Raw genomic sequence first — 24037 nt, 5'->3', positions numbered from 1 at the left:
CATAGTGCGACAGAGGGGATGTTATCAGTGCAATGAGCGTGGTGGGGTAGTGGTTCGATCTCGTGAACACCAGCTACCCCTCCAACATGGGTGCACATGGACATGTAGCTTCTGGTACAGAAGTCAGAGGCTACTCTAGGCACATCGACCGGTCTACAAGCAAACCCCTCCCTCTCGCAAACACCCAAGCCCAAGCGCCGTGCTCAGCCAAGACCCCGCATCTCAGAAACCGTTGGTACTCAATATATCTAGCGTTTTGCACCCATGCATGTTGCCTGCACCTAATAAAACCCAATGCCCTCCAAACAGGCAAGCATACCCTAGTAAACGTTTACCTGCATGGACGCAGACTACCGCACAGGTGGTGAGATGTGTGGGTATATGGGGTGACCTAATTCACGTACCACGCGTATATAGGCTCAATAGTTACAGTGGTACAAATGGGGTTAGTACATGATAGGCCGTGTGGTGTCGAGGCGTATTGGGACAACAGTGCCGCGCGCATAGCACTCAACCAACGGGGTTCAACAATCGAGACATTTGTTATTACAGCGATTTGGAAAAAGATGGACAGTGTTCAACCACACGCAATGAAATATGATTAGTGATAGGATAATCCATCGGTAATACTCTGGCTAACACATACCCATGGGATGCCCGCCAGATGGAACAATTAAATCGATAACTCATCAACCAATGCACTTGCACTTTGAACAAAGTGTACATGTGTATGTTTCCAAAAACATTACAATTTTTTGCAAAAAGACGGACAAAATCTACACTTGACGACACTCGTGAGGCCGATTCAAACAAAACAAACCACGACACAAAGGGGAATAAAGCGTAAACCCACGCAACCCATGCAAGGATATAAATGGCAAGTCCTACCGACAACCCAACCATGCAACCTTGATCATGCTCAATCTCCTACTACTTACAACAAGATCATGGCCATGCCCGAGGCAACGGCACCAACAATGTAGAGACCGAAGCCAAAGCCACCGCTAGAGAATTGCGAAGCAGAGAGAGCAGAAGCAGCGCCGGCAGAGGCAGTACCAGAACTCTTGCTGCCGCTGGCAGAGCCGCCAGTAGCGGCAGCAGCACCGGAAACAGTGCCGGTACCCTCAGCACCAGCCTGCTTGAGGAGAGCAGAGCAGCCGGAAGCAGTGGGGCTGGGAGTGGCAGACTTGGTGGTGGCCTTGCCCTTGAAGTTGCAGCCGCCGTTGTTCTTCTTGGCGTAGGCATTGGCGGCAAAAGACAGCTGCTCCCTGTTGGAGCACATTCCGTAGACACCGTAGGGGCCGGCGGTGGCGTTCTTGTTGATACCGGCACAGTACTCGCCGTTCTTGAGACCGCAGACGAAGCCGAAAATGGTACCAAAGTCCTTCTCGGCGGTGCTGTCGGGAATAACGCAATCGAGAGTCTCCATCATGCACGAGCAGAGGTTGGCGTTGGCTGGAGGAGGGAGAGGGTCCGACTCGGCCTCCCACTTTCCAGGGGTGGCCTTGGGGCAGGCAGCAGCGGCCGTGTTGGAGGGGTTGTAGTCGGACATCTTGACACCGGTTGGGCTAGCCTTGGCAATCTGAGTGGACAGGTTGTCAAAGTCCTGGTTGGGCACAGCCTTGCCGTCCTTGATGGAAACGAGACCTGGAGCATGTCAGTAGAGAGATTGGGGCGTTTTACACAGACCAGACTCACCAAACTTGTTCTCCTCCTCAAAGTACATGTAGACAATACCGCCAGACCAGACGCCAACCATGTCCTTGCCGTAAAGCGCACCAACCTCGGTGAACTTGCGGGGGCGAGGAGTGTTGCAACCGTACTCGGCAAAGAAGACGGGTACGTTGTACTTTTCAAAGTTCTTGGTCTGCACGTCGTAGCCAGACTCCTTGAAGGAAGAGTCACCGCACCACGAGTAGATGTTGTAGCCCAAGAAATCGATGGCGGTGCTTGGGTCACCGCAGTCAAAGTAGTTGGCCATGTTTTCACGGATTGCGGCATCGTCGTTGGTGGCGTATCCAACACCAATCTCACGGTAGTTCTTGCTCTTGATGTAGGCCTTTGTGTCACGGACAGCGGCCTTGACAAAGGCACTGGCAATGGTGTTGTTGGGCTGGTTGCTGACCTCGTTACCGGCAAAGAAACCGAGCGTGTTGTCGTACTTCATCATCTCGTCGACAACACTGGTGTAGCGGTTGTAGAGGTCGACGGTCCAGCTGGGGTCGTCACGGTTGATGGACAGTCCAGGCTCCGACAAGTCGGCCACGACGTAGATGCCCGCGTCTGCGAGCTGAGTCATGCAGTCCTTGTGGTCCTTCTTGGGATCAATGGCGTAGACACGGATGGTGTTGGTCTCGAGCTTCTTCATCATGGCGATGTCGCGCTTGCATGCGTCGCCGTCGGCGAGGGGGTCGGTGATGTTGATGTCATTGGGCGAGGTGGCCGTGGTGTTGGAGCTGACTTCCTCTGCTTGCTGTGAGCTTGATAGTCTTAGACATGGTCTGAGGGAGGCGTACGTTGGTAGGCAATGCCCTTCATGAAACTGGCATTCTGTCAGCATGGCTACCGAGGGCTTCGGGTACGTGTTGCTTACAATTGTTCACCACTGTTCTTCTGGAAGAACTTCTGGCCCTGCGAGAACTATGAGACACTGGACTATCGGGCCGGGGCACGTGAAGTCTGGGTTACCTTGATAACGATTGGGTCAACGGCCGCCTGCACGCCAGCGAGCAGGGCCGTGGTAGCGATGATTCCACGCATATCGATAGGCCGAGTACAAGAGCTTTTCCAAGATGCGTAGTAGGGGTTGGCAGGAGCTTAGGTTGAACCGCCGAGAGTCACGGTGAAGGGGGGCGACTTGGAAATGTTTGGCAAAGCACAACTTGGGGGGGTTTTCAAGAGAGTGTGACGCAACAGCAAAAAGGCGCTGTATGCAAAAAGCAATCAACTTAAGCAGATAGCGAGTGACTGGCAAAACAGAAAGGTGAGGGTAGAAACAAGTCTGAAGCGCAACGAGTGAAGAAATCTAAGGCCTACCAAGAATACCAAGACCGATCAGCGGGCTCTCAGCGTACCCCTGATGCTAGCCTGGTTTCGTCTTAGGTGCGTGTGCGCGGGTCAAAGGCTTGGCAGCGGGCCTTGGCGGGCCCAAGAGGGTCGCGGCCTGTCAGGGTGTCAAGCTGGCCGCGCCGAGGCTGCGAGACAGCCGTTGGTGTTGACAAGAAGCATGTTTTTCTCGGGCGACGATGCTCGGCAAGGCTTCGCGACAAAAGCGTCTGACCATGCGACAGAAAAGGCTCTGGTGCTGGGTGGGGGGTGGGAGCGAGTTGTGCATGTGCGACGCGTGTGCACAATTTCACAGCCACGCGGACTGAGATTCGCCAGCCGCCCCACCACCGCGCATCATGCTGCTAAATTTGAGCCTGCGGTTGCAAATGACCCGATGGCGCGGCGAGGGCGAGCGGTCCCCCCGTCCAGCTGCGTGTCCGCGGTCCGCCGTGGTGGATTTGCGAGAACAAAGGAAGCTGGCCAATGTGGGCGGGAGTCCAAACAGCGGGGCGAGCGGCCGTGGCAAAAAGCTTCGAGGGAGGCTCGGTTTTATGTCTGAGGATTGCAGTGCACGCGCGGTTGCACCATGGGGGGGTGAGCGTGTCAGGGAGAGGGGCCGGCGCGTGGGAATTTGTTGGACGCGTAACATGGGACAGCTGAAACCGGCGGCGATGGGTGGCGGGGGCGGCAGGCGTCGAGGCGGCCAATGGAGCCTTTTGCAGCGCCGCTCTTAGCAGGCGTCTGATCGGCCAATGTGCTCGACTTGGGGCAAGGCCATGGCTGCATTGGGCAGTGGCAAGGGGGATGGTTCATGCCTCTCTGCCTCTCCTATATTACCGTACAATTGCGTGCGAGTGAGGGCCGGCCATGCAAGGAGCGCACGGAATGGCCGCGGTGAAACGTCCATGCGCCGAGACGACGGGTTTTTTTTCTTGTTGGCAGCCGCCGGGGGTGCGGTGAACATGTTGTGATGGAATGCGATGGTGCTTGGGAGATATGGATGGCGGTCGGAGGAGGAGGAGAAGAGCGGTAGTGTGTCAGTGTCGTCGAGATAACAGGATCTACAGCGCGCGCGTGGGTGCGAGGGTGAGGGTGAGTGCAGGTGCAGGTGTAGGCGTAACAATGAGCACAAGCACAGCCTCCCGGCCGGCCGGAGTGCCGGATAGTTGCTTCTGCAGCGCCGCTCATTTGCCAGGCTTCCCAACCGCCCAAACTTGGAAGTGGGCAGTCTAATATAGCTCACGGCATGCCAGGCCCCATGTCGGCTTTGATTGGAGTGCGGCGACGTCACTGGGGGGTGGTGAGGTGGTGGTGTAGACGGTGAGCATGCACGGTGAGGTATCATGGGGGGTATGTGTAGGTGTAGGTGTAGGTGTAGGTGTAGGTGTAGGTGTAGGTGTAGGTGTAGGTGTAGGTGTAGGTGTAGGTGTAGGTGTAGGTGTAGGTGTAGGTGTAGACGTGTAGGTGTAGGCAGACGGTGAGGTATACATTATCACAAGACGAGTGCTACTAGTACATGTGTGTAGTGCAATGCAGGCTGGAGAAGCAAAGGGAACAGGAGCAGCAATTTGTGCATGTGCATCATCGAGGCGCTCCGAAGGCATGCATGGGGGGGCCATGGTGGCGCAGCCGAGGGCGGAGAGAGCGGACGACGAGCGGTCGGCCGGAGTAAGTGGGAGTGAAGTGACAGCAAGACAGGCAGGCACGACAGGACAAGACAGGACAGGACAGGACGGGAAGGGACACGACTGGCTCAACAGTGAGCAGCCCGCATTGCACCTTCACCCTCTGCTGCTAGCTGCTAGTAGCTAGCCGCCCCCTTGGCCTCGCACCTGCCTTGCCTTGCACTCACTCTCACACACACTTGCACTCACACACTCTCTCGCTCTCACTGCACGGCGCCGCCAGGCACCGTTGACCTGGGCTAAGGGCTAGGGCTAATTGGGGCTCGCGGTCAGGGCGCAGCCGAGGGGCGCCACGTCGCCATTGGGCGCCGTGCGATAAGAAAATGGCGCTATTGCTATCGTCGCTATCACCCACTATCATATCACGGGAGGGCCTCGCTAGCCCGTGGTTTGATCAGCGCGGGGCGTATTACAGGTCGTGGTCCAGTCCGCTTCCAGGCCTAGTCGCCTGTCTGCCATGCACTGTCATGACGTGTGTGCGTGTGTGCGTGCATGCAGAGAGAACAGGTAGTCATGCTGCGAAGAGAGACAGAAATCAAGTAATAGTGGGTAAACAGAGGGGGGAGAACCGGTAATAGTGGCAGCAGAAGGCGAGGGAGAGGGAGAGGGAGAGGGACAGAGACCCCGCCGGCAAGACGAGACGGACAGACAGGCCCTTGACAGCTGGGCATCGTCGTCGCGCCCAGGGACGTGTGCTGCCTCTGCTTCTGCTGCACGCCGTCGTGCTTTTGTCGCCGTCGTGCTCCTCAACGAGAACACCTACACAGACACTCGATACCATGATGCCCGACCAGCCAGCCGGACAGAGGCGGCCTTTATCGCCAGTGCGCAGATCGGAATCGCAGGCCCTGGGCGGCATGGACCTCCCGCCTCGCCCGCCACGGCGTGCACGCCAGGCGAGGGAGCCGACGCGGGCGCATGGCTCCTGTTGGGTCGCCCATGCGGGCGACGGCCATGCTTTGTACTGCGTGTTAGCAGTTAGTCTGGTGTACGCCCAGCTAGTGCGCACAAGTCGTCGTCGTGGCATGCCGTTTTAGAGTGGCGACGCAATAGCCGGCACAGGAAGGCTGCCGATGGGTGCACCCATGCCCACCGCCTCTGACCGCGTTAGACTAGCTTGGCGGCCGCGCCTTTCATTTTCAGGGGAAGCTGCTAAAAAGCTCTTTGCCTGCCCATCCCCATTCACCACTGTCGCTCACTCCCCCCCCCCATTCCCCCCCCTCCCCCCCCTTACACAGTCCCATTCCAGCTGCATCACCTCTCGATTAGCTGCGTCGAGGTTGTGTAGACAGAAAAAAGGCCCTCTGCCGACGCTCGCGACGTTGTTGGCCGAGAGCGTGCACTACGCAACCCTAATTCCAATTCCAACTCCGCCTCCCGCAGAGCAAGCGCCGGTTCGCCGCGCGTCTCTCCTGGCAACCACAAACGCCCCCCAGCTGCACCTCCAGCTATCCGCTCGTTAGCAACCCGCTCCCACGACGCAAACTCGTCTGCACCTCCTCCCGCTCGCAGCAGGCCCCATCGACCGAGCCAAGCCGCTGCATCCTGACAGAGTTTGCCCTTGCCCGGCAACAGCCTCAAAGCCTACACAATCTCTCCGCTTTGCCCGCCAACCGCGCCACCCCCATCGCGCCCGCAGCCAGCAACAACAACAATACCACCACCACCACCACATTCCTTCAACCCACCTGCACGCCTCTTGCAGCACTAGTCAATCCCTTTCTGCTTTACCTCGCGGCAGCCAGACCCTCGACCAATTCGTCTCTGCTGAACCTAATGCCCATTGTTTGAGGTACTTTTCGCCCTCGCGCCCCCTCCGACGCCCGCTGTTTCAGCCTGCGCCCTAGTCGACCGCGACAGTAACTGACATCTCGTCCCGCAGATTGCACATCACAACTCTAATAGCTTCCCACGATGTCCGGACATCCGCAGGGAGGCCAGTACGACGACGGCTACGGCCAGGCTCCCGGCCACGCCCAGCAGGGCCAGGACGCATACTACCACGACGACCAGTACGGACAGTATCATGATGACGGCCACGGCCAATACGCCCAGGGCCAGCACGGCGATGCCTATTACGACGAGTCGTACGTCTTCTCGCCTCTTCTCTGCCCGCGACGATCAATTGCTAACCACACTGCAGTGCTTATTACGATGGCCAGCAGGGCGGTCACTACCAACAGAATGGCTATTACGACGAACGAGGCGGCCAGCAAGGCTACCAGGACGAGTACTACTCGGATCAGTACTACGACCAAGGCGGCGCACAGGACGGTTACGCTCAGAATGGGTACGAGTTTGTCTCCATCTGCACCAGCGTGCGTCGATTGAACCTACTAGCTAACAACAAAACAGCCAGCAGCCCCGCCGCCGAGCTCACGACTCCGAGGAAGACTCTGAGACTTTCAGCGACTTCACCATGCGCTCCGACATGGCTCGCGCCACCGACATGGACTACTACGGACGCGGCGACGAACGATACAACAGCTACGCCGAGGGCAACCGCGGCTACCGTCCTCCTTCATCTCAAATCTCGTACGGTGGCAACCGCTCGTCTGGTGCCTCGACGCCCATTTACGGTATGGACTACTCCAACGCGCTGCCCGCCGGCCAGCGCTCGCGCGAGCCGTATCCCGCCTGGACCACCGAAGCTCAGATTCCTTGCACAAAAGAGGAGATTGAGGACATCTTCCTGGATCTGACTGCCAAGTTCGGTTTCCAGCGCGACAGCATGCGCAACATGTACGACCATCTTATGACGCTGCTCGATTCGCGTGCGTCTCGCATGTCGCCCAACCAGGCCCTCCTGTCGCTCCACGCTGACTACATTGGTGGCGAGAATGCCAACTACCGCCGCTGGTACTTTGCCGCCCATCTCGATCTCGATGATGCGGTTGGTTTCGCCAACATGAACCTCGGAAAGGCCAACCGCAGGACGCGCAAGGCCCGCAAGGCTGCCAAGGCCAAGGCCGCCGCGGCTGGAGGCGAGGGTAACGAGCAGGAGACGCTCGACGCCTACGAGGGCGACAACAGTCTGGAGGCGGCCGAATACCGCTGGAAGACGCGCATGAACCGCATGTCGCAGCACGACCGTGTGCGCCAGATTGCCCTGTACCTTTTGTGCTGGGGTGAAGCCAACCAGGTCCGTTTCATGCCTGAGCTCATGTGCTTCATCTTCAAGTGTGCCGATGACTGGCTCAACTCGCCCGCCGGTCAAGCCCAGACTGAGCCCGTTGAGGAGTTCACCTACCTCAACAACGTCATCACGCCACTTTACCAGTACTGCCGTGACCAAGGTTACGAGATCCAAGACGGCAAGTACGTTCGACGTGAGCGTGACCACGCGGCCATTATTGGATACGATGACATGAACCAGCTGTTCTGGTACCCCGAGGGTCTGGAGCGCATCGTGTTCGAAGACAAGTCTCGCATGGTGGATCTTCCCCCAGCTGAGCGATACGTCAAGCTCAAGGACGTCGTCTGGAAGAAGGTCTTTTTCAAGACCTACTACGAGCGCCGTTCGTGGTTCCACATGATTGTCAACTTCAACCGTATCTGGGTCATCCACTTGTCTGCTTTCTGGTTCTACACTGCCGCCAACTCTCAGCCCGTCTACACCAAGAACTACCAGCAACAACTTGACCAGCAACCAGAGAAGGCTGCCATTCTGTCTGCCGTCGCCTTGGGAGGTACCATTGCTTCATTCATCCAGATCGCTGCCACCATTTGCGAATGGTGCTACGTGCCGCGCAAGTGGGCTGGTGCCCAGCATCTGACCAAGCGTCTTCTGTTCCTCCTGCTCGTCTTCGTCGTCAACGTTGCTCCCAGTGTGTACATCTTCGTCATGGACAAGCGCACGGGTACGATTGCCAATGTTCTCAGTGGTGTGCAGCTGGCTATTGCCCTCGTCACCTTCATCTTCTTCTCGATTATGCCTCTTGGTGGTCTGTTTGGCAGCTACTTGACGCGCAACTCTCGCAAGTACGTCGCTAGCCAAACGTTTACTGCCAGCTATCCCCGTCTCACTGGCAACGACATGTGGATGTCGTACGGTCTGTGGGTCCTCGTCTTTGCTGCCAAGCTGGCCGAGTCTTACTTCTTCTTGACTCTGTCCATCAAGGACCCCATTCGCATTCTCTCGCACATGAAGAAGCCGAACTGCTTGGGTGACGCGATTATTGGCGACATTCTCTGCAAGTACCAGCCGCGAATCCTGCTCGGTCTCATGTACTTCATGGACCTGATTCTCTTCTTCCTGGACTCGTACCTGTGGTACATTATCGCCAACATGTTGTTCTCCGTCTCGCGCTCCTTCTACCTTGGTGTCTCTATCTGGACTCCCTGGCGAAACATCTTTTCTCGTCTGCCCAAGCGTATTTACTCCAAGGTGCTGGCGACGACCGACATGGAGATCAAGTACAAGCCCAAGGTGCTCATCTCGCAGATCTGGAACGCCGTTGTCATCTCTATGTACCGCGAGCATCTCCTGGCCATTGACCACGTCCAGAAGCTTCTGTACCACCAGGTTCCCTCTGAGCAAGAAGGCAAGCGTACTCTTCGCGCACCCACGTTTTTCGTGTCCCAGGAAGATCACTCCTTCAAGACCGAGTTCTTCCCTGCCCAGAGTGAGGCCGAGCGTCGTATCTCCTTTTTCGCCCAGTCGCTGTCTACTCCAATTCCGGAGCCTCTCCCAGTCGACAACATGCCTACCTTCACTGTCCTGATTCCCCACTACGGTGAAAAGATTCTGTTGTCTCTGCGTGAGATTATCCGTGAGGACGAGCCCTACTCTCGTGTCACTCTCCTCGAGTACCTCAAGCAACTGCACCCTCACGAGTGGGACTGCTTCGTCAAGGACACCAAGATTCTGGCTGACGAGACTTCGCAATTCAGCGGCGAGGACGAGAAGAACGAAAAGGACACCGCTAAGAGCAAGATTGACGATCTTCCCTTCTACTGCATTGGTTTCAAGTCGGCGGCTCCCGAGTACACACTCCGAACTCGTATTTGGGCTTCTCTTCGCTCCCAGACTCTGTACCGTACCATCTCTGGTTTCATGAACTACAGCCGTGCCATCAAGCTCCTGTACCGTGTCGAGAACCCCGAAGTCGTCCAGATGTTCGGTGGCAACTCGGACAAGCTTGAGCGTGAATTGGAGCGCATGGCTAGGCGCAAGTACAAGATCTGCGTGTCTATGCAGCGTTACGCCAAATTCAGCAAGGAGGAGCGCGAGAACACCGAGTTCCTTCTCCGTGCCTACCCTGATCTCCAGATTGCCTACCTTGACGAAGAGCCTCCGGTCAACGAGGGTGACGAGCCCCGCATCTACTCTGCCCTGATTGACGGTCACTCTGAGATCATGGACAATGGCATGCGTCGTCCCAAGTTCCGCATTCAACTCTCTGGCAACCCCATTCTCGGTGACGGAAAGTCTGACAACCAGAACCACTCAATCATCTTCTACCGTGGAGAGTACATCCAGCTTATCGACGCCAACCAGGACAACTATCTCGAGGAGTGTCTCAAGATTCGCAGCGTTTTGGCCGAGTTTGAGGAGATGACCACTGACAACGTCTCGCCCTACACACCTGGTCTCCCCAACACCAACTTCAACCCGGTCGCCATTCTCGGAGCTCGTGAATACATTTTCTCGGAGAACATTGGTATTCTTGGTGACATTGCTGCCGGAAAGGAACAGACGTTCGGTACTATGTTTGCCCGTACTTTGGCTCAAATCGGTGGCAAGCTCCACTACGGACATCCTGATTTCCTCAACGGTATCTTCATGACGACTCGTGGCGGTGTCTCCAAGGCGCAAAAGGGTCTGCATCTCAACGAGGATATTTACGCTGGTATGGCCGCTCTCCTCCGTGGTGGACGCATCAAGCACTGCGAGTACTACCAGTGTGGTAAGGGTCGTGATCTTGGTTTTGGTTCCGTGCTCAACTTCACCACCAAGATTGGTACTGGTATGGGTGAGCAGATGTTGTCCCGCGAGTACTACTACCTGGGTACGCAACTGCCTCTTGACCGCTTCCTGTCCTTCTACTACGCCCATCCTGGTTTCCACATCAACAACATGTTCATTATCCTATCGGTCCAGTGCTTCATGTTCGTCCTCATCAACCTCGGCGCTCTCAACCACGAGATCATCCTCTGCTCGTTCAACAAGGACATTCCCATCACCGACCCGCAGTGGCCCAATGGTTGTGCCAACTTGGTTCCCGTCTTCGACTGGGTCTCGCGTTGTATCGTCTCCATTTTCATTGTGTTCTTCATCTCTTTCGTTCCCCTCGTGGTTCAAGAGTTGACTGAGCGTGGATTCTGGCGTGCCGCGACCCGTCTTGCCAAGCATTTCTCTTCTGGATCGCCCTTCTTCGAGGTGTTCGTCACACAGATCTATGCCAATGCTCTGCACACCAACTTGTCGTACGGTGGTGCCCGTTACATTGGTACCGGTCGTGGTTTCGCCACTGCCCGTATCCCCTTTGGCATTCTGTTCTCTCGCTTTGCTGGTCCATCCATTTACCTGGGTGCCCGCTCCTTGATGATGCTTCTGTTTGCGACCATCACTGTCTGGGGACCATGGCTCATCTACTTCTGGGCGTCCCTGTTGTCGCTGTGCCTTGCGCCATTCCTCTTCAACCCTCACCAGTTCTCTTGGGACGACTTCTTCATTGACTACAGGGAGTACCTGCGCTGGCTGTCTCGAGGCAACACGCGATCGCATAGCGCCTCGTGGATCGGATACTGCCGTCTCTCGCGTACCCGTATCACTGGTTTCAAGCGCAAGGCGCTGGGTGATCCTTCGGCCAAGCTCTCTGGCGATGTTCCTCGTGCTCGCTTCACCAACATCTTCATGAGCGAGATTCTTGGTCCTCTTGTCCTTGTCGCCATCACGCTGATTCCCTTCTTGTTCATCAACGCCCAGACTGGTGTCACTGACGCCCGCGACAAGTCCAAGGAAGACGCCAACCTTCCCGCCCCCAAAGCCACTGGTGCCTTGGTCCGCATTCTCGTCATCGCCCTCGGACCTGTGGGTGTCAACGCCGGTGTCTTGGCTGGCATGTTCGCTCTTGCTTGCTGTGCCGGTCCCCTTCTGAGCATGTGCTGCAAGAAGTTTGGTGCTATCCTCGCCGCCATTGCCCACGCCATTGCCGTCATTGTCCTCCTCGTCTTCTTCGTCGTCCTCATGTTCCTCGAGGGTTTCAGCTTCCCCAGAGCCCTTTCTGGTATGATCGCCGTCGTCGCCATCCAGCGATTCTTCTTCAAGCTCATCATCACGTTGGCGTTGACGCGTGAATTCAAGGCCGACACTGCCAACATTGCCTGGTGGACTGGAAAGTGGTACACGATGGGATGGCACACAATCTCGCAGCCTGGTCGTGAATTCCTCTGCAAGATCACGGAGCTTGGTTTCTTCGCTGCCGACTTCATTCTTGGCCACGTCCTGCTCTTCTTCATGCTGCCCATTCTGCTGATCCCCTACGCCGACAAGTTCCACTCGGTCATGCTCTTCTGGCTCCGACCTAGGTATGTTCTGCTCCCGTTCTGTTACCAAAGCTCTACTAACATGATGCAGTCGTCAAATCCGCCCGCCCATCTACTCGCTCAAGCAGACGAAGCTCCGCAAGCGCCGTGTCGTGCGCTACGCCATTCTCTACTTTGTCATTCTCGTTGTCTTCCTTGCCTTGATCGTTGGCCCGATTGTCGCCGCAAAGTTCATCAAGCTGCCTGCCGACTTTGCCTCGAAGCTCCCCATGGAGATTCTGCAACCTACCGGCTACAACAACAACGACACGTCAACAAGTGTGACTGGCAAGTGTGTCGGTGGCCGCCCGTGCCCCGTCTTCGAGCCTGCTGTCGACGCGACAGGTGGAGGAGGCGGTGGTGGTGCCGCTGCCACGACCGACGCCGCTGCTCGCCGCTTCCGCCGCTACATGGCGTACTAAAAGTGCAATTTGTGGATGCTTTTTTAACTACCTTCGCGCCTTGCATTGTACAACTCGGGCGAAGCATGAGCGTGGCGACTTGGTTTGGGTCCCGTAATGATTGTAATATTCGGCTCCAGCATTTTATTCGTTGATTTGTTTGGGCGTTTGGCGGCAGGCATGCAAGTTGCCATGAACCTGCTTTCTCTCTTTTTCTGAACAAATGTGTCTGCTTTCCAGGCTGACTTGTCTGCACATACACTACTACAATGGGGGTTGTTTTGGTTCATCATGGGCAGGCGAATATATTAGAACGTGAATGCATTACTGTTGAATATATGAATGCTTCTAACTCGATGTGCACTGGTGCTTGTGTGCGCGCGTGACTGTTTTCTGGGGGGTTAATAATATGTCCAGCGTGAAGGGCCGACCGAGGTTTCGGACATGGCGGGGGTGCAAGATTGGCTGACGGTGTAGACGTGGCGCGTCGATTCGTGTCAGTGTTCCCCTGGCGCTTAGCCACAACCGCTGCAGCCCCCCCGATCTTGTGCATGCAACACCACTACTACTGCCACGGCTGCCTCTCACCACACGTCTCGCAGCCATGGATCTCAGCGAGCTGCAACATGCTACTATGCGCTTTGTTGCCGAGGCCAATGCGCAGTTCAATCGCATTCCCGGCTCCGCCATTGCTGTGCGGTACATCAAGTCGAGTTACCGCAATGATCCCGTCCGCAGCGCCGTCGAGTTATTCTTGTTCCTGTTCGCAGTGAGATACCTGCTCGCACCCAAGTACAGCACGCAGAAAAAAGTGCAGCTCACTGACGCGGTACGTACATGTGTTGAGCCCCGGGCACGGTGCGGCGACGAGGAACACTGACGGGGAGAATAGGAGATTGATGAATTGGTTGAAGACTGGACGCCGGAACCACTTGTCGCTCCCACGACGGCGCTCGAGGATCTGGACAACGAGAGGCGCCCCGTCATTGTCGGGTGCGTCATGCCCGAACCTTTGTCGTGTGCCCCAGGCTAACGTGGAAAACGCAGACCAACGGGCCCCAAATGCAAGCTGTCCAACGGCCGCACCGTGACGAACCTCGCCTCGTACAACTTCTACAACTTCCTCTCCAATGACACCCTCAAAGACAAGGCTATTCAGACACTACGCACGTACGGCGTCGGTCCTTGCGGTCCTCCGGGCTTCTACGGCACGCAAGATGTTCACATGAAGACGGAAGCCGACGTTGCGGCGCACCTCGGTGTCCCTGCCTGTATCATCTACGCACAATCCTTCTCGACGATAAGCAGTGTGATTCCCAGTTTCAGCAAGAGAGGAGACATTATTGTTGCCGACCGAGCGCTCAACTTCGCTGCGCGCAAGGGTATCCAGATCAGCAGGAGCACGGTCAGATGGTTTGAACATAATGACATGGACGATTTGGAGAATGTGCTTCAGAAGGTTGTCAAGGAGCAGGCGAAGAAACCGCTGACGAGGCGCTTCATCATTACCGAGGGCCTGTTTGAAAACATTGGCGATGTCGTCAATCTCCCCAAGCTGGTATGTTGATGACGGTTCCACAGCCTCGCTCGCATACTATGGCTGGACTAACGGCGAGTGCAGGTTGAACTCAAGCTCAAGTACAAGTTCCGCCTCATTCTTGACGAAACCTGGTCATATGGCGTTCTCGGCCGCACCGGCGGCGGCGTTACCGAAGCCCAAAACGTTGATGCATCTGAAGTGGACATGATTATCGGTTCTCTCTCTGGCCCTCTCTGTGCTGCAGGAGGTTTCTGCGCCGGTAACGAAGAAGTCGTCGAGCACCAGCGCATTTCCTCTGCCTCGTACACATACTCTGCCGCCCTTCCTGCGTTGCTCAGCACCACGGCCAGCGAGACGATCAGCATGCTACAAGAACAACCAGACATTTTGACAACACTCCGGGAAAACATCCGAGCGATGAGGGCACAGTTGGATCCCCGAAGCGATTGGGTTCGGTGCAGCAGTTCGGCGGACAACCCAGTCATGCTTCTTGTCCTCAAGGATGAAGTCATTGAGAACAAGAAACTGAGCGTCGAAGATCAAAACCAAATTTTTAGGGAGGTTGTTGACGAGGTATGTCTTGGTCTTGAGTTACGATAGCAGCAGGTTGCAGGAACTCTGTTTTGGCTAACCATCATCAGTGTCTCGCGAACGGCGTCCTCATCACAAGACTCCAGTCTTTCCCGATTGGTCTAGGGATTAACCCCAAAGACGCAGGATGGCAGCCCAGCCCCTCGCTCAAGGTCTGTGTCACCAGCGGGCTGACAAAGAAGGAGACGGAGAAGGCTGGAACGATTATCCGGCACGCCATCACCAAGATGGTCAGTCGACGAAAGTAGGGCGTTTGAAACAAAACGGAGTATTGGACAACTGGTGGGAGCATGTGATTCAAGGGCGTTTTTCGCAGTGTCTGCTGGCCCACCTCCCTGGCACTGGCACTGGCGCTTGGCGCACATTGCATGATGCATACGTTCCTGGTATAGACGTTTGATGTCATTAGAAAATGTTTGTAATCCATAATACTTTTTTGTTCATGACGTTGGTTGCAGATGCACACACATGTCCTACCAGTGCACACGACAGTCTTCAAGCAACCACTCTCAAGAGGGCTCCGCTCCAACTGCCGAAGCTGCAACAATAAAAAACCATGGCACTCGGCCTTGGCAAGGACACGGCGAGGGGAGAGTGATGTGCGTGTGTGTGTGTGTTCACAGAGGGAAAGTTTGCGTGTAGGTGGCGCAGGCATGTGAGATGACGTTGTAGCTAGTTAGCTAGCTAAACTTGATCTTGAAGGCCGCAGCCCGCGTGTGTGCGTGTGCGCACACGAACGCCCCCCCCCCCCTCCCTCGCAAAGACTCCCCCCAAAGGCCGCCGCCCCCCCAAGCCTAAGCCTAAGCCCCCCGAAAGGCCCTCGCAAGCCCCCCCCGAAACAAACGTCACCGCCCATTGCCCTGCTGCGACTCCAAACAACAAGCTTTTTTGCTAGACCCTGGACGCTTTGTTCTCTGTGTTTCCTTTTCCTACACTACACGACACAACACAACACATACACATCTTTCTTCTCTTGCTCTCACACATCTACCCTCCCCCGGACTGTCCTCTTCGCCTACTCCTCACTCGGTTTCCACTGCGGCTGGAGGTATCCTGCGCTCTTTGTTGCGTGCTGCCTAGTGTTCGTCATACATTTATACCGGCAGCGAGAGGCACAGGCAACAGCGACAGCGACAGCGACAGCGACGACGACCAGCACCACGCATACGAGAGCATGGCACAGCGCAGAAACGGCGGCGACTCGCATTCCAAAGACAACATGGCGCCTGCAAAGGCCGAAGGTGCGTATAGGATGCCGGGGAGCGGGCCAGAAAAGAGGCATTGGGAACAAAAAAAGGCTAATACATCAAGGCAGCTCAAGACAAGCAGGTCCGTCTGCTTTCCCAGGACGCTGGGCACTTTTCTCTCGTGCGCGCTCTCCATCTAGCTGATTTCATTACCGAGCTGAACGGTACGTTACACACTGCTTTGTCTATACAATTCCGAATCAAAGCGCATGGCAACTGACATATCGCCCCAGGCTTCTGCGGCGTCATGTCCATCTTCTCGTCTCTCCGCTACTGCACGCAATCCGATGCCAGCGACTACACCAACCTGTACCTAGCCCTCTCCTTCATCCCGCTCGGTCTCTTCTTCGACTTCATGGACGGCAAGGTCGCGCGCTGGCGCAAGAAGGCGTCGCTCATGGGCCAAGAACTTGATTCGCTCGCCGACCTCATCTCGTTTGGCGTGTCGCCCGCCGCCGCCGCTTTCAGCCTCGGCCTGCGCACCCCCGTCGACCACCTGCTGCTTACGTTTTTTGTCCTATGCGGCCTCACCCGCCTCGCCCGCTTCAACGTCACCGTCGCCATGGTGCCCAAGGACGCGTCCGGAAAAAGCAAGTACTTTGAAGGCACCCCGATCCCCATGAGCCTTGGCATCGTACAGGTCATGGCTTACTGGGTCTACAAGGGCTGGACCATGGATCAGATCCCGCTCGGCTTGTGGATGCAAGGTACCGCCTTTGAGTTTCACCCTGTCGTTGCCATGTTCATCCTCCATGGCTGCTTGATGGTCAGCAAGAGTGTCAAGATTCCCAAGCCTTGATGGAAGAGGGGGTATAAAAATGCTTTGTTGTTGTCATTGCCGTTGTTGTTGTTGTTGTTGTTTTTTCGGTTTCTTCCTCGAACTTTTGGTGGTTGCAAATGCGGTGAGTCGGGAACCATGATGTAATAAGTTCCTATTGTCGTCATCATGATCCATAGTATAGCGCGCGGACTTGGCTTTGACTGCTATGCTTTGTGTTTGGGGGGGCAGACGAAGCAAAAGAAAAGAAAAGAAAAAAGAAGGAAAATACACGTTGAGGAGAGACATAGAGCGAGAGAGGGAGAGTTGCAAGATACCATGACGAGGCTATGATCGATTAGCGACTAAGAGCCATAGAATATCATGATACCCTTATTGTCACATGAATTGTCAATCATCAAACAGCTATGACAGAATTGCTTACATGCCATGACTGAAGAAGAGGAGAGGAAAAAAAGAAGGAAAGAGAAGAATCAACCCATTGAATATGTGTACGTTACGACTATCTAACTAACTACGACATGTTCCCCTTACCCTCTTAACCCCCTTTTCTCCCCATCCCCATGTATCTCATGTATCTGTGTGTGTCTCTCTCTCATAACCATGCAACATTCCTTCCTCCCTACCCCCCTTAATTCGATCCAGAAAACAAGTGGTGCTAGTAGTAGTAGTAGTAGTTGTTGTTGTTGTTGTGAAACCGCAAACACCAAAGGAAAAAGAAATGAGGAAAAAAAAACAATAGTTGGAAAAGGGGGAAAAGAGCAGAGAAAAATAAAACCGGGGAGGGGGGGGGGAGGAAACAAACAGTGCTTCCGAGCATTAAAAGGAGAGTAAGTAGGAGTGGTATCATGAATGGAAAATGGACTGGAAATGGAGAGGAAGAGGAAGAGGAACAACACAACACAACACAACACAACCAAACCAAACCAAACCAAACAAAGGAAAGAAAAAAAAATCACGGAGAATCTCTCATTAAACTAGACTATTTGTGTGTGTGTGTGTGTTTCTCTCTCTTTCTCTCTTTTCTTCTTCTCTTTTGTATCGCAGGGAGAAGAGAATAGGATAGTATAGGAAGTGGAGAAGTACAAGTAGAGAAGGGAGAAGCAGGAAGAAGAAGAAGAAGGAGGAGAGAGAGAAGAGGAAGAAAGAAAGACAGGTCCCATGTATATACTTCCAGCCCCCCCTTCCATCTAATGCTGAGAAAATATATTGTAGCCCTCCCGTGTATAATATGTTGCTGGGCGTCAAGAGACACAAAAAAAGGTTTGAGAGAGGCACGGAGCCAGAAAGTCTGAAGGTTGCTCCAATGTGCCGAGTTGTGGCTGTTGCTGACTTTGCTATTTCAGGTGCATAGAGACCAGAATATTTTCACAACCAGTTGTTGGAAGGCAAACAAAACTGCCAATGGTAACAACGTCTTGTTTGTGTAAACATTGTCAGGCAAGTGGTAGGGCCAACGTTGTAGCCAAGGATGAATCTGCGTCTACAGCAATCTCATCGCGTGATGATGAGCGAAAAACCGTCAAGCCACTGTGCGCAGGATCCAGAGATTCCACCAATGGTGTAGCCACGGGGTGGGATGAGCGTGTGTCTGGGAAAAGTTAGCAAGCGTAACAGATCAAGGGGTTACGATACATACCCGCTGCCGCCATTCGGATTTCCATACCACTCGCTCTTCCTTCCCAGACTTGTTAGGATTTGCAGACCGTCAATCCAGAGACCAGCTCGGAGAGAGAAGCCAAGCAATAATTCGCCCTTGCGTGTGTCCAAGGCAAACTCTGAAACACTACCTCCTCGCTTGCCGAACATCTGAGTATCCTTATCCTCGTAGACAAACTCTAGTCCATCTACAGCGTAGCCATGGTACACCTTTATGCGGAGTAGAAGTTTGGTCTGGATGTGAACATAATCAAAAACAATTTCTTCTGGCCGTGAACCCTCCATTTGAGAGTAACCCAGCTTGCTACCACGGTAGCCCCAACGGCCATCTGGCAACTTGACCCGAGCAAGGTTCTGGTTAGCTAGCTTGCCAAAGTCTTCAATAACATGCTTGCCGCCACCTGCCGAGAATACCTCGACTTTCAGGCGCGATTTTTGCTTATCAGCAGAGAGAAGTGCGCGGAGAGAGCCTTCATCCAGCGTAACCTGTCGCGGATACTGGCCATCCAACTCGGGAAACTCTTTCCAGTGACGGCAAACGTCGTCTCCTTGGGTATAGAGCTCTACCCAGGCAATGCCGGATTTGGACGTTGCAATGACGCCGCCTTGGCTGGTGTCAACGGTCCACACCTGTACGCTGTCGTCTCCGTTGACCATTGGGGCATCAATGGGTATCCGGAAGCAGGGGTGGAAGCGGAACCGTAGTACGTCCAATTTGTGCCATCTGCACTCGTCGTTTGGCAAAACTAGCCGCTGACCTGGTGACTTGGTTCGAGTAGAGTAGGGCTCCCGGCAAGTGAATGTACGGTTTAATGTGACATAATCGCGTAACATGACACCCCACTCTTGATGTGGGCAGCCGAAAAGATGGCCCGTTTCGTGAAGGTGTGCTCCAATACCAATGTTAGCCGCTTCCCAATTGCTCCCGGACTCGTTACAGTCGTTTGCAACAACAGCGGTATCGGTTCGTGTACAGTCCTGGAAGGCCTGGAAAACCTCCTCAATGCTCGACGGGTAGCTGTGGAGCGCATGTGACCCAAAGATGGCAAGCTGCAGATCACCGCCGCCGCCGCCCAGGGCCGCATGACCCCGCACGGTCTGTGTCTGCGTATCCCAGTGTGTGTCCAGGAACAAGCAAGAAACGTAATGCTTTTGGCCTGGCGCAATATGGAAATAGTCTCTGCACGCTTCCATGGCAATGTCAAACAACTCATTCTTCTTGGTTGCCGGGCCGTACTGTTGCGCACGCTCGAGGTCCCTGATTTCCGCGACCGATCTTCTGGAACGAATAATGTGGATCTTTGCCTGTGTCCGGTATTGGTTCTCAGCCCAGTCTTGGTAGCTCAGACTACCAGGTTCCCAGGCATCCTCGAAACGAAAGCATCGACGGCCAAAGCCATAGCGCTTCATCTGCTCGCCGGTGAAGGCTTGCCATAGGTATGCAGCCATCCTGAACTTCTTCACGGCGAGGTCGAGCCCATTGCCTTCACGCTGGATGCGCTCGGGCGGGGCATCATATGTTCCTGGAGAATCGTGTCCAAGTATGATGGCGAGCTGAAGGGGCGGCGAGTGCGTCAAGGGCAGATAGTTTATATTAATAACGGATGCGTGTGCGGGGACCGACGTGTTGGAAGCAGAGACTTTGGGCGAGGAGAAGTCGAGGCGAATTCTGTTCCAGCCAGGCTCGAGATGCACCAATGCCTTGAAGTACGACTCGTGTACCGGCCAGCAAGTCGAGGGGAAGCGGCCCTGGTGGTGGTTAACCGTAAGTGTGCCGTCCAAGGGTCTGCTCTGGGGCTCGCCGACCTGCCCAAAGATGAGCAGGACCTGTTGATGCACCTGTGGAGCGTCAGCATTGTCGAGCCAGCGCGACTGTTCACATGTACCCAAGAGTTGTCCGAAACCGACAAGACACGAGGCGCAAGCAGGGACGATCGATTCAAGGAGCCGTTGGAGCCGGCGGACGCGGGCGAGGCCATGCTCTGGATGTGCTTGTTAGAGGGCGGCTCTACCAAAGTGCCGCAACTGCCTACATTGGTGCTGTAGCGCTTGACCGTATCCACGCCTGGCCGTTGTGGTCGCGCGTGCGCGGGCGCGGGAGTGGGGCCATTGGTCACGTCTTTGGTGTGCGTGGTGAGCTCGTCGGTGGTCGAGGTGGCGGGCGTAGTCGAGGGCGTGGAAGAGGCGACCTGGGACGAGTTTAGGGTAGAGGCAGAAGCGCGATGGGCGAGGCCTTTGCCATTCTGCTGCTGCTGCTGGTGGGTGCTGGTCTGCGGTCTGTCGGCCGCCTTGACCATGCGACTGTTCCTCCTGCCGAGATTTCGCAGAAACGAAGGCATAACGTCGACTGGGGCGCGGTGGGAGAGCAGGCGGACTATGCAATCATGGAGGTAGGTAGCGAGCGACCAGAGGTGAGGAATGTGGAGCTCGTCGAGGGTGCTGGAGAGGACGCGTAATGCGGCTTGGTAGTCAGTGTAGGGTCGGTAGGGCGCGTGCAAGCGAGTGGAAGGCGGTCCTGGCAATGGCTCTGCTGGGGCGGGGGCGAGGGACGCGGGGGACAAGCGAGTGGAAGTCAGAAGAGGGCGCAGGCAGCTGCAGAGGCCGTGGCCGTGGCCGTAATGACGGTGGAGAGGGCGCCGGCGTCAAGATAGTGGTAGGTAGGGCGATATAGCCTGGTTGGGCCTGCCAACGTCGATCCAGACTAGCAGGGCCGAACGGGTGGTCTGGGAGGGGCGGCGATGGATGGCAGCGGCAGTGTCGCAGGACTGGGACTGGGACTGGGAGTGCGAGGGGCCTGCACTTGCGCCATGATTGCTACATGGCAGCAAGATGGTCCGGATGACGCGGGCTGGGCGGGCGGGCGAGATGCAGCGCTGCAAGGCCGTGTTGAGAGAGAGGCACAGACACAGGCACAGCGTGCGGCCGACTGTAATGACATTGGCCGCCAGCGCGCTCTGGGGCTAGTCTGCCAGCGCTAGCCTGCATCGAGACGGCGTGAATCCTGCGTGCTGGCGCTGCCATATCTCGCGATGCATGCATACATGCTACACACTCGATGCGTCCATTCACCCATATATATATATATATATATACATATATACATACGCACACATGGCCCTCGCTGCCATTGATTGCCGCCGGCCCACGCCAGGGCAGCCTCATTCCAAAAGGCCCACGTGGCACGTGAGCGCCGGCCGTCGCGCCCACGCCAGATGCTGCACCTCTCTCCCCTCTGGCCCTCGTCGTCAGGTGCGCATCGGGTGTAGCTCGACACGACGGGCACATGCAGCGGTGCTGGTGCTGGTGCTGGTGCTGCGTCGATGGATGGATGCATGTACCGTCTGGTACTCTCCATCCATCCATCCATCCATCCATCCATGTGCCAGATAGGGCGGCGGCGGCGAAACGGGGCCTCGCGCGCTGAAACAGCCGCTCGATACCGTACCATGCTCGCATACATAGAATACAATACAATACCCCTTAGTCAGCACCAGCTTGCTACCACGCCCGCCCTGCACCCCTCAACTCAGCACACGACAGCTGTGCCTGCACCTTTGCTTGTTGCTGTTGCTGCCAGGCCTCTGCTCCACGGCTCCAGCGCCGGATCACAGCCCGCCATGCATTCACCAAGGGATATGGCCTGCCCCTAGTCGACTCCCACACCACCTGCACTGGACCTTACGCCTGCGTCGCCCCGACACCACGGGGCCTGTGCTGCCGCAGACTTTTGAGCTAGTCCCCTTCGATCCGCTCCTCACATTCCTTGCCCGGCCGTCACCTCAGCTCCGCCCAAATGCTGTTTCGCCTGTAGCAACTCTACTGAGACGTCAGCCAGGCCTCACCACTCCGCAGCCAGTTCTTCTCCTGACTGCTCCTCCTCCCCCCTCCCTCTCTCCGCTGCCGCTGTACCCTCTCAACCACCATGGCTGAACAGGACGAGGTTGCGACAAAGGTCCTGCGAAGGGCCCAGGTCTCAAAGGTACATACCGACTGCATCTCCCTCCCCTCCACTCCGCTCCCTCGCCCGCCTCGTATGTATATATATATGTGTGTGTGTGTGTGTGCTGATTGCGTGCTGTCCAGATGACCCGGACGCTGCAGAACCGCCTTGCTCTGGCCAACGTCAAGATGAAGAATGGCTGGGAGAGCCTCAGCCTCGACGCCATTGAGCCTGTCCTCGACGGCGCCGAGCGCAAGCGGAAGCGCCCTGGCTCCAGCAACGAAGCCATGTCGGATGTATCGAGCGTCTCGGAGCGCTTCTACCAGCCCAGCATCCTCGACTCGTCCCCGCTCCAGGCCCCCATCTTCTCCGACCATGCTCGCCGCTCCGAGAGCCGCTCAGGGAGCAGCTACAGCCAGACCAAGCGGGTCCGTTACAGCCGTCCCAGCAAGTACCCGGCATCGAGCAACCACGCCCGCGTCAAGGTACGCACATCGTCCGGCACCGCCACATCGTGGAAGAACAGCTTCCAGCTGCCCGAATCCTCGCCCGTCTACCATCGCCGACATGCCCGTTACAGCCGCCAGCATGTCCCGAGCCTGTCGTTTGTCTCGGAGACGTCGACGATTGCAGACCCCCATTCCCCCTTGCTGTCCGAAGACGACGACGAAGATCTGCCCATTACCTCGTTCTCGCTGAACCGCTCCCACTTCCGCTCCTCGCCCCCGAGAGCACCACGCACACCGCCCCCGGATGTCGCCCGTTCAGCACGTCTACGACAGCGTGGCTTCAATGCTGCCGGCGCAGCTCGTGAAGGAAGACAGGGGGGTGGCGACGCAGACCTGCTCATGTACCTGGCTACATCGCCAACACCGGTCCGGCCCGGTCACCAGAAGCCGCAGATGCTCGCACCATCGACTCCCCCGTCCAAATCCACCCCGCTTCCTTCGTCGATGATGTCGACGCCGGGCGGCGGAGTGTCCCATTACACGGGCTTTGGCCTGGCGACGCCCTCGACAAACCTCAACTTTGCCGAGTTCCTCAACATGACGCCGAGCCCTGCGCAAGCCAACGCATCATGGAACCGGACCCCGGTTGCAACCCGGACCCCGGTTGCAACCCGGACCCCGGCTGCCGTCCGAGAAGCACGAAGACACCTCAACTTTGACAACATAGTCCCTCCCACTGGTGATAACTCGCATATGCGTGCTCGTGTCGGAAAATTGGACGGCATTGGCCTGGAACTCGGCGGTGAACTCATTTCGTGACCGTCAGCGCTAGCCCATTTGCACCCACTTATCACGAATATATTCCCTAATAAGCGCTTAGGCATGACACACAACGACAACGACAGTGAGTGCATTACATCAAGTGCCCGGCCACGATGGAATGCGCAACCGCTGCCAACTTCTCCTGTTGATTTGGTTTTTCTTTGAAAAGCATGGCGTTTACGGCGGTTCCCCCCACCCCACCCCTGAGACCCTGACTGGCCCAGGGCTTTGGATGGCAAGATGTCGATTTCTCTACATACCTCATGCATTCTTGCATACGTTTTTTCTTCTACGTTTTGTTCTACCATTTTCATCGCCCGATTACCCCTTGGTGGCAGTTGCGCGCT

General features: G+C 56.0%; 7 protein-coding genes across 7 annotated transcripts; 4 read left to right on the top strand and 3 right to left on the bottom strand.

Moving 5' to 3' along the window:
* Positions 1–934: 934 nt before the first annotated feature.
* SETTUDRAFT_104117 (carbohydrate-binding module family 43 protein) lies at positions 935–2760 on the bottom strand (the record flags this gene model as incomplete). Its single annotated transcript, XM_008024394.1, has 5 exons — positions 935–1647; positions 1699–2466; positions 2517–2542; positions 2594–2631; positions 2689–2760. 5 exons carry the CDS (start codon positions 2758–2760, stop codon positions 935–937), a joined length of 1617 nt encoding a protein of 538 aa, XP_008022585.1.
* A 1517-nt stretch (positions 2761–4277) lies between these two features.
* SETTUDRAFT_37272 (uncharacterized protein) lies at positions 4278–4667 on the bottom strand (the record flags this gene model as incomplete). The annotated part of the gene is made up of 1 exon (XM_008024259.1): positions 4278–4667. One exon carries the CDS (start codon positions 4665–4667, stop codon positions 4278–4280), a length of 390 nt encoding a protein of 129 aa, XP_008022450.1.
* A 1750-nt stretch (positions 4668–6417) lies between these two features.
* On the top strand, positions 6418–12982 carry SETTUDRAFT_167455 (glycosyltransferase family 48 protein). Its single transcript, XM_008024393.1, has 5 exons — positions 6418–6525; positions 6616–6820; positions 6877–7023; positions 7089–12266; positions 12316–12982. The coding sequence occupies exons 2-5, from the start codon at positions 6648–6650 to the stop codon at positions 12683–12685; spliced, it is 5868 nt and encodes a 1955-aa protein (XP_008022584.1). The 5' UTR covers positions 6418–6525; positions 6616–6647; the 3' UTR covers positions 12686–12982.
* Positions 12983–13222: 240 nt separating this feature from the next.
* SETTUDRAFT_167454 (uncharacterized protein) lies at positions 13223–15209 on the top strand. The gene is made up of 5 exons (XM_008024392.1): positions 13223–13493; positions 13557–13657; positions 13712–14222; positions 14286–14777; positions 14846–15209. Exons 1-5 carry the CDS (start codon positions 13269–13271, stop codon positions 15041–15043), a joined length of 1527 nt encoding a protein of 508 aa, XP_008022583.1. The 5' UTR covers positions 13223–13268; the 3' UTR covers positions 15044–15209.
* Positions 15210–15590: 381 nt separating this feature from the next.
* SETTUDRAFT_167453 (uncharacterized protein) lies at positions 15591–17202 on the top strand. Its single transcript, XM_008024391.1, has 3 exons — positions 15591–16036; positions 16111–16206; positions 16276–17202. The coding sequence occupies exons 1-3, from the start codon at positions 15970–15972 to the stop codon at positions 16839–16841; spliced, it is 729 nt and encodes a 242-aa protein (XP_008022582.1). The 5' UTR covers positions 15591–15969; the 3' UTR covers positions 16842–17202.
* Positions 17203–18314: 1112 nt separating this feature from the next.
* On the bottom strand, positions 18315–20818 carry SETTUDRAFT_37268 (uncharacterized protein; the record flags this gene model as incomplete). Its single annotated transcript, XM_008024258.1, has 3 exons — positions 18315–18411; positions 18460–20318; positions 20366–20818. 3 exons carry the CDS (start codon positions 20816–20818, stop codon positions 18315–18317), a joined length of 2409 nt encoding a protein of 802 aa, XP_008022449.1.
* Positions 20819–22401: 1583 nt separating this feature from the next.
* SETTUDRAFT_104532 (uncharacterized protein) lies at positions 22402–23687 on the top strand (the record flags this gene model as incomplete). Its single annotated transcript, XM_008024390.1, has 2 exons — positions 22402–22458; positions 22563–23687. 2 exons carry the CDS (start codon positions 22402–22404, stop codon positions 23685–23687), a joined length of 1182 nt encoding a protein of 393 aa, XP_008022581.1.
* Positions 23688–24037: the final 350 nt, after the last annotated feature.

This window comes from Exserohilum turcica (assembly GCF_000359705.1).
Source record: "Exserohilum turcica Et28A unplaced genomic scaffold SETTUscaffold_12, whole genome shotgun sequence".
Classification (NCBI taxonomy): Eukaryota; Fungi; Ascomycota; class Dothideomycetes; order Pleosporales; family Pleosporaceae; genus Exserohilum; species Exserohilum turcicum.
Note: the sequence above shows the minus strand (reverse complement) of the source record. Positions and strands in the feature narration are given on the sequence as shown.

What these genes read in the sequence shown, in the direction of transcription:
- SETTUDRAFT_167455 (XM_008024393.1), top strand. Translation starts at nt 6,648, where the DNA reads ATGTCCGGACATCCGCAGGGAGGCCAGTACGACGACGGCTACGGCCAG. An exon ending in GATGCCTATTACGACGAGTC is followed by an intron (nt 6,821 to 6,876) that starts GTACGTCTTCTC and finishes ACCACACTGCAG; the next exon opens with TGCTTATTACGATGGCCAGC. An exon ending in GACGGTTACGCTCAGAATGG is followed by an intron (nt 7,024 to 7,088) that starts GTACGAGTTTGT and finishes ACAACAAAACAG; the next exon opens with CCAGCAGCCCCGCCGCCGAG.
- SETTUDRAFT_167453 (XM_008024391.1), top strand. Translation starts at nt 15,970, where the DNA reads ATGGCACAGCGCAGAAACGGCGGCGACTCGCATTCCAAAGACAACATG. An exon ending in GGCGCCTGCAAAGGCCGAAG is followed by an intron (nt 16,037 to 16,110) that starts GTGCGTATAGGA and finishes ACATCAAGGCAG; the next exon opens with CTCAAGACAAGCAGGTCCGT. An exon ending in TTTCATTACCGAGCTGAACG is followed by an intron (nt 16,207 to 16,275) that starts GTACGTTACACA and finishes ATATCGCCCCAG; the next exon opens with GCTTCTGCGGCGTCATGTCC.
- SETTUDRAFT_167454 (XM_008024392.1), top strand. Translation starts at nt 13,269, where the DNA reads ATGGATCTCAGCGAGCTGCAACATGCTACTATGCGCTTTGTTGCCGAG. An exon ending in AAGTGCAGCTCACTGACGCG is followed by an intron (nt 13,494 to 13,556) that starts GTACGTACATGT and finishes CGGGGAGAATAG; the next exon opens with GAGATTGATGAATTGGTTGA. An exon ending in TTAGGGAGGTTGTTGACGAG is followed by an intron (nt 14,778 to 14,845) that starts GTATGTCTTGGT and finishes AACCATCATCAG; the next exon opens with TGTCTCGCGAACGGCGTCCT.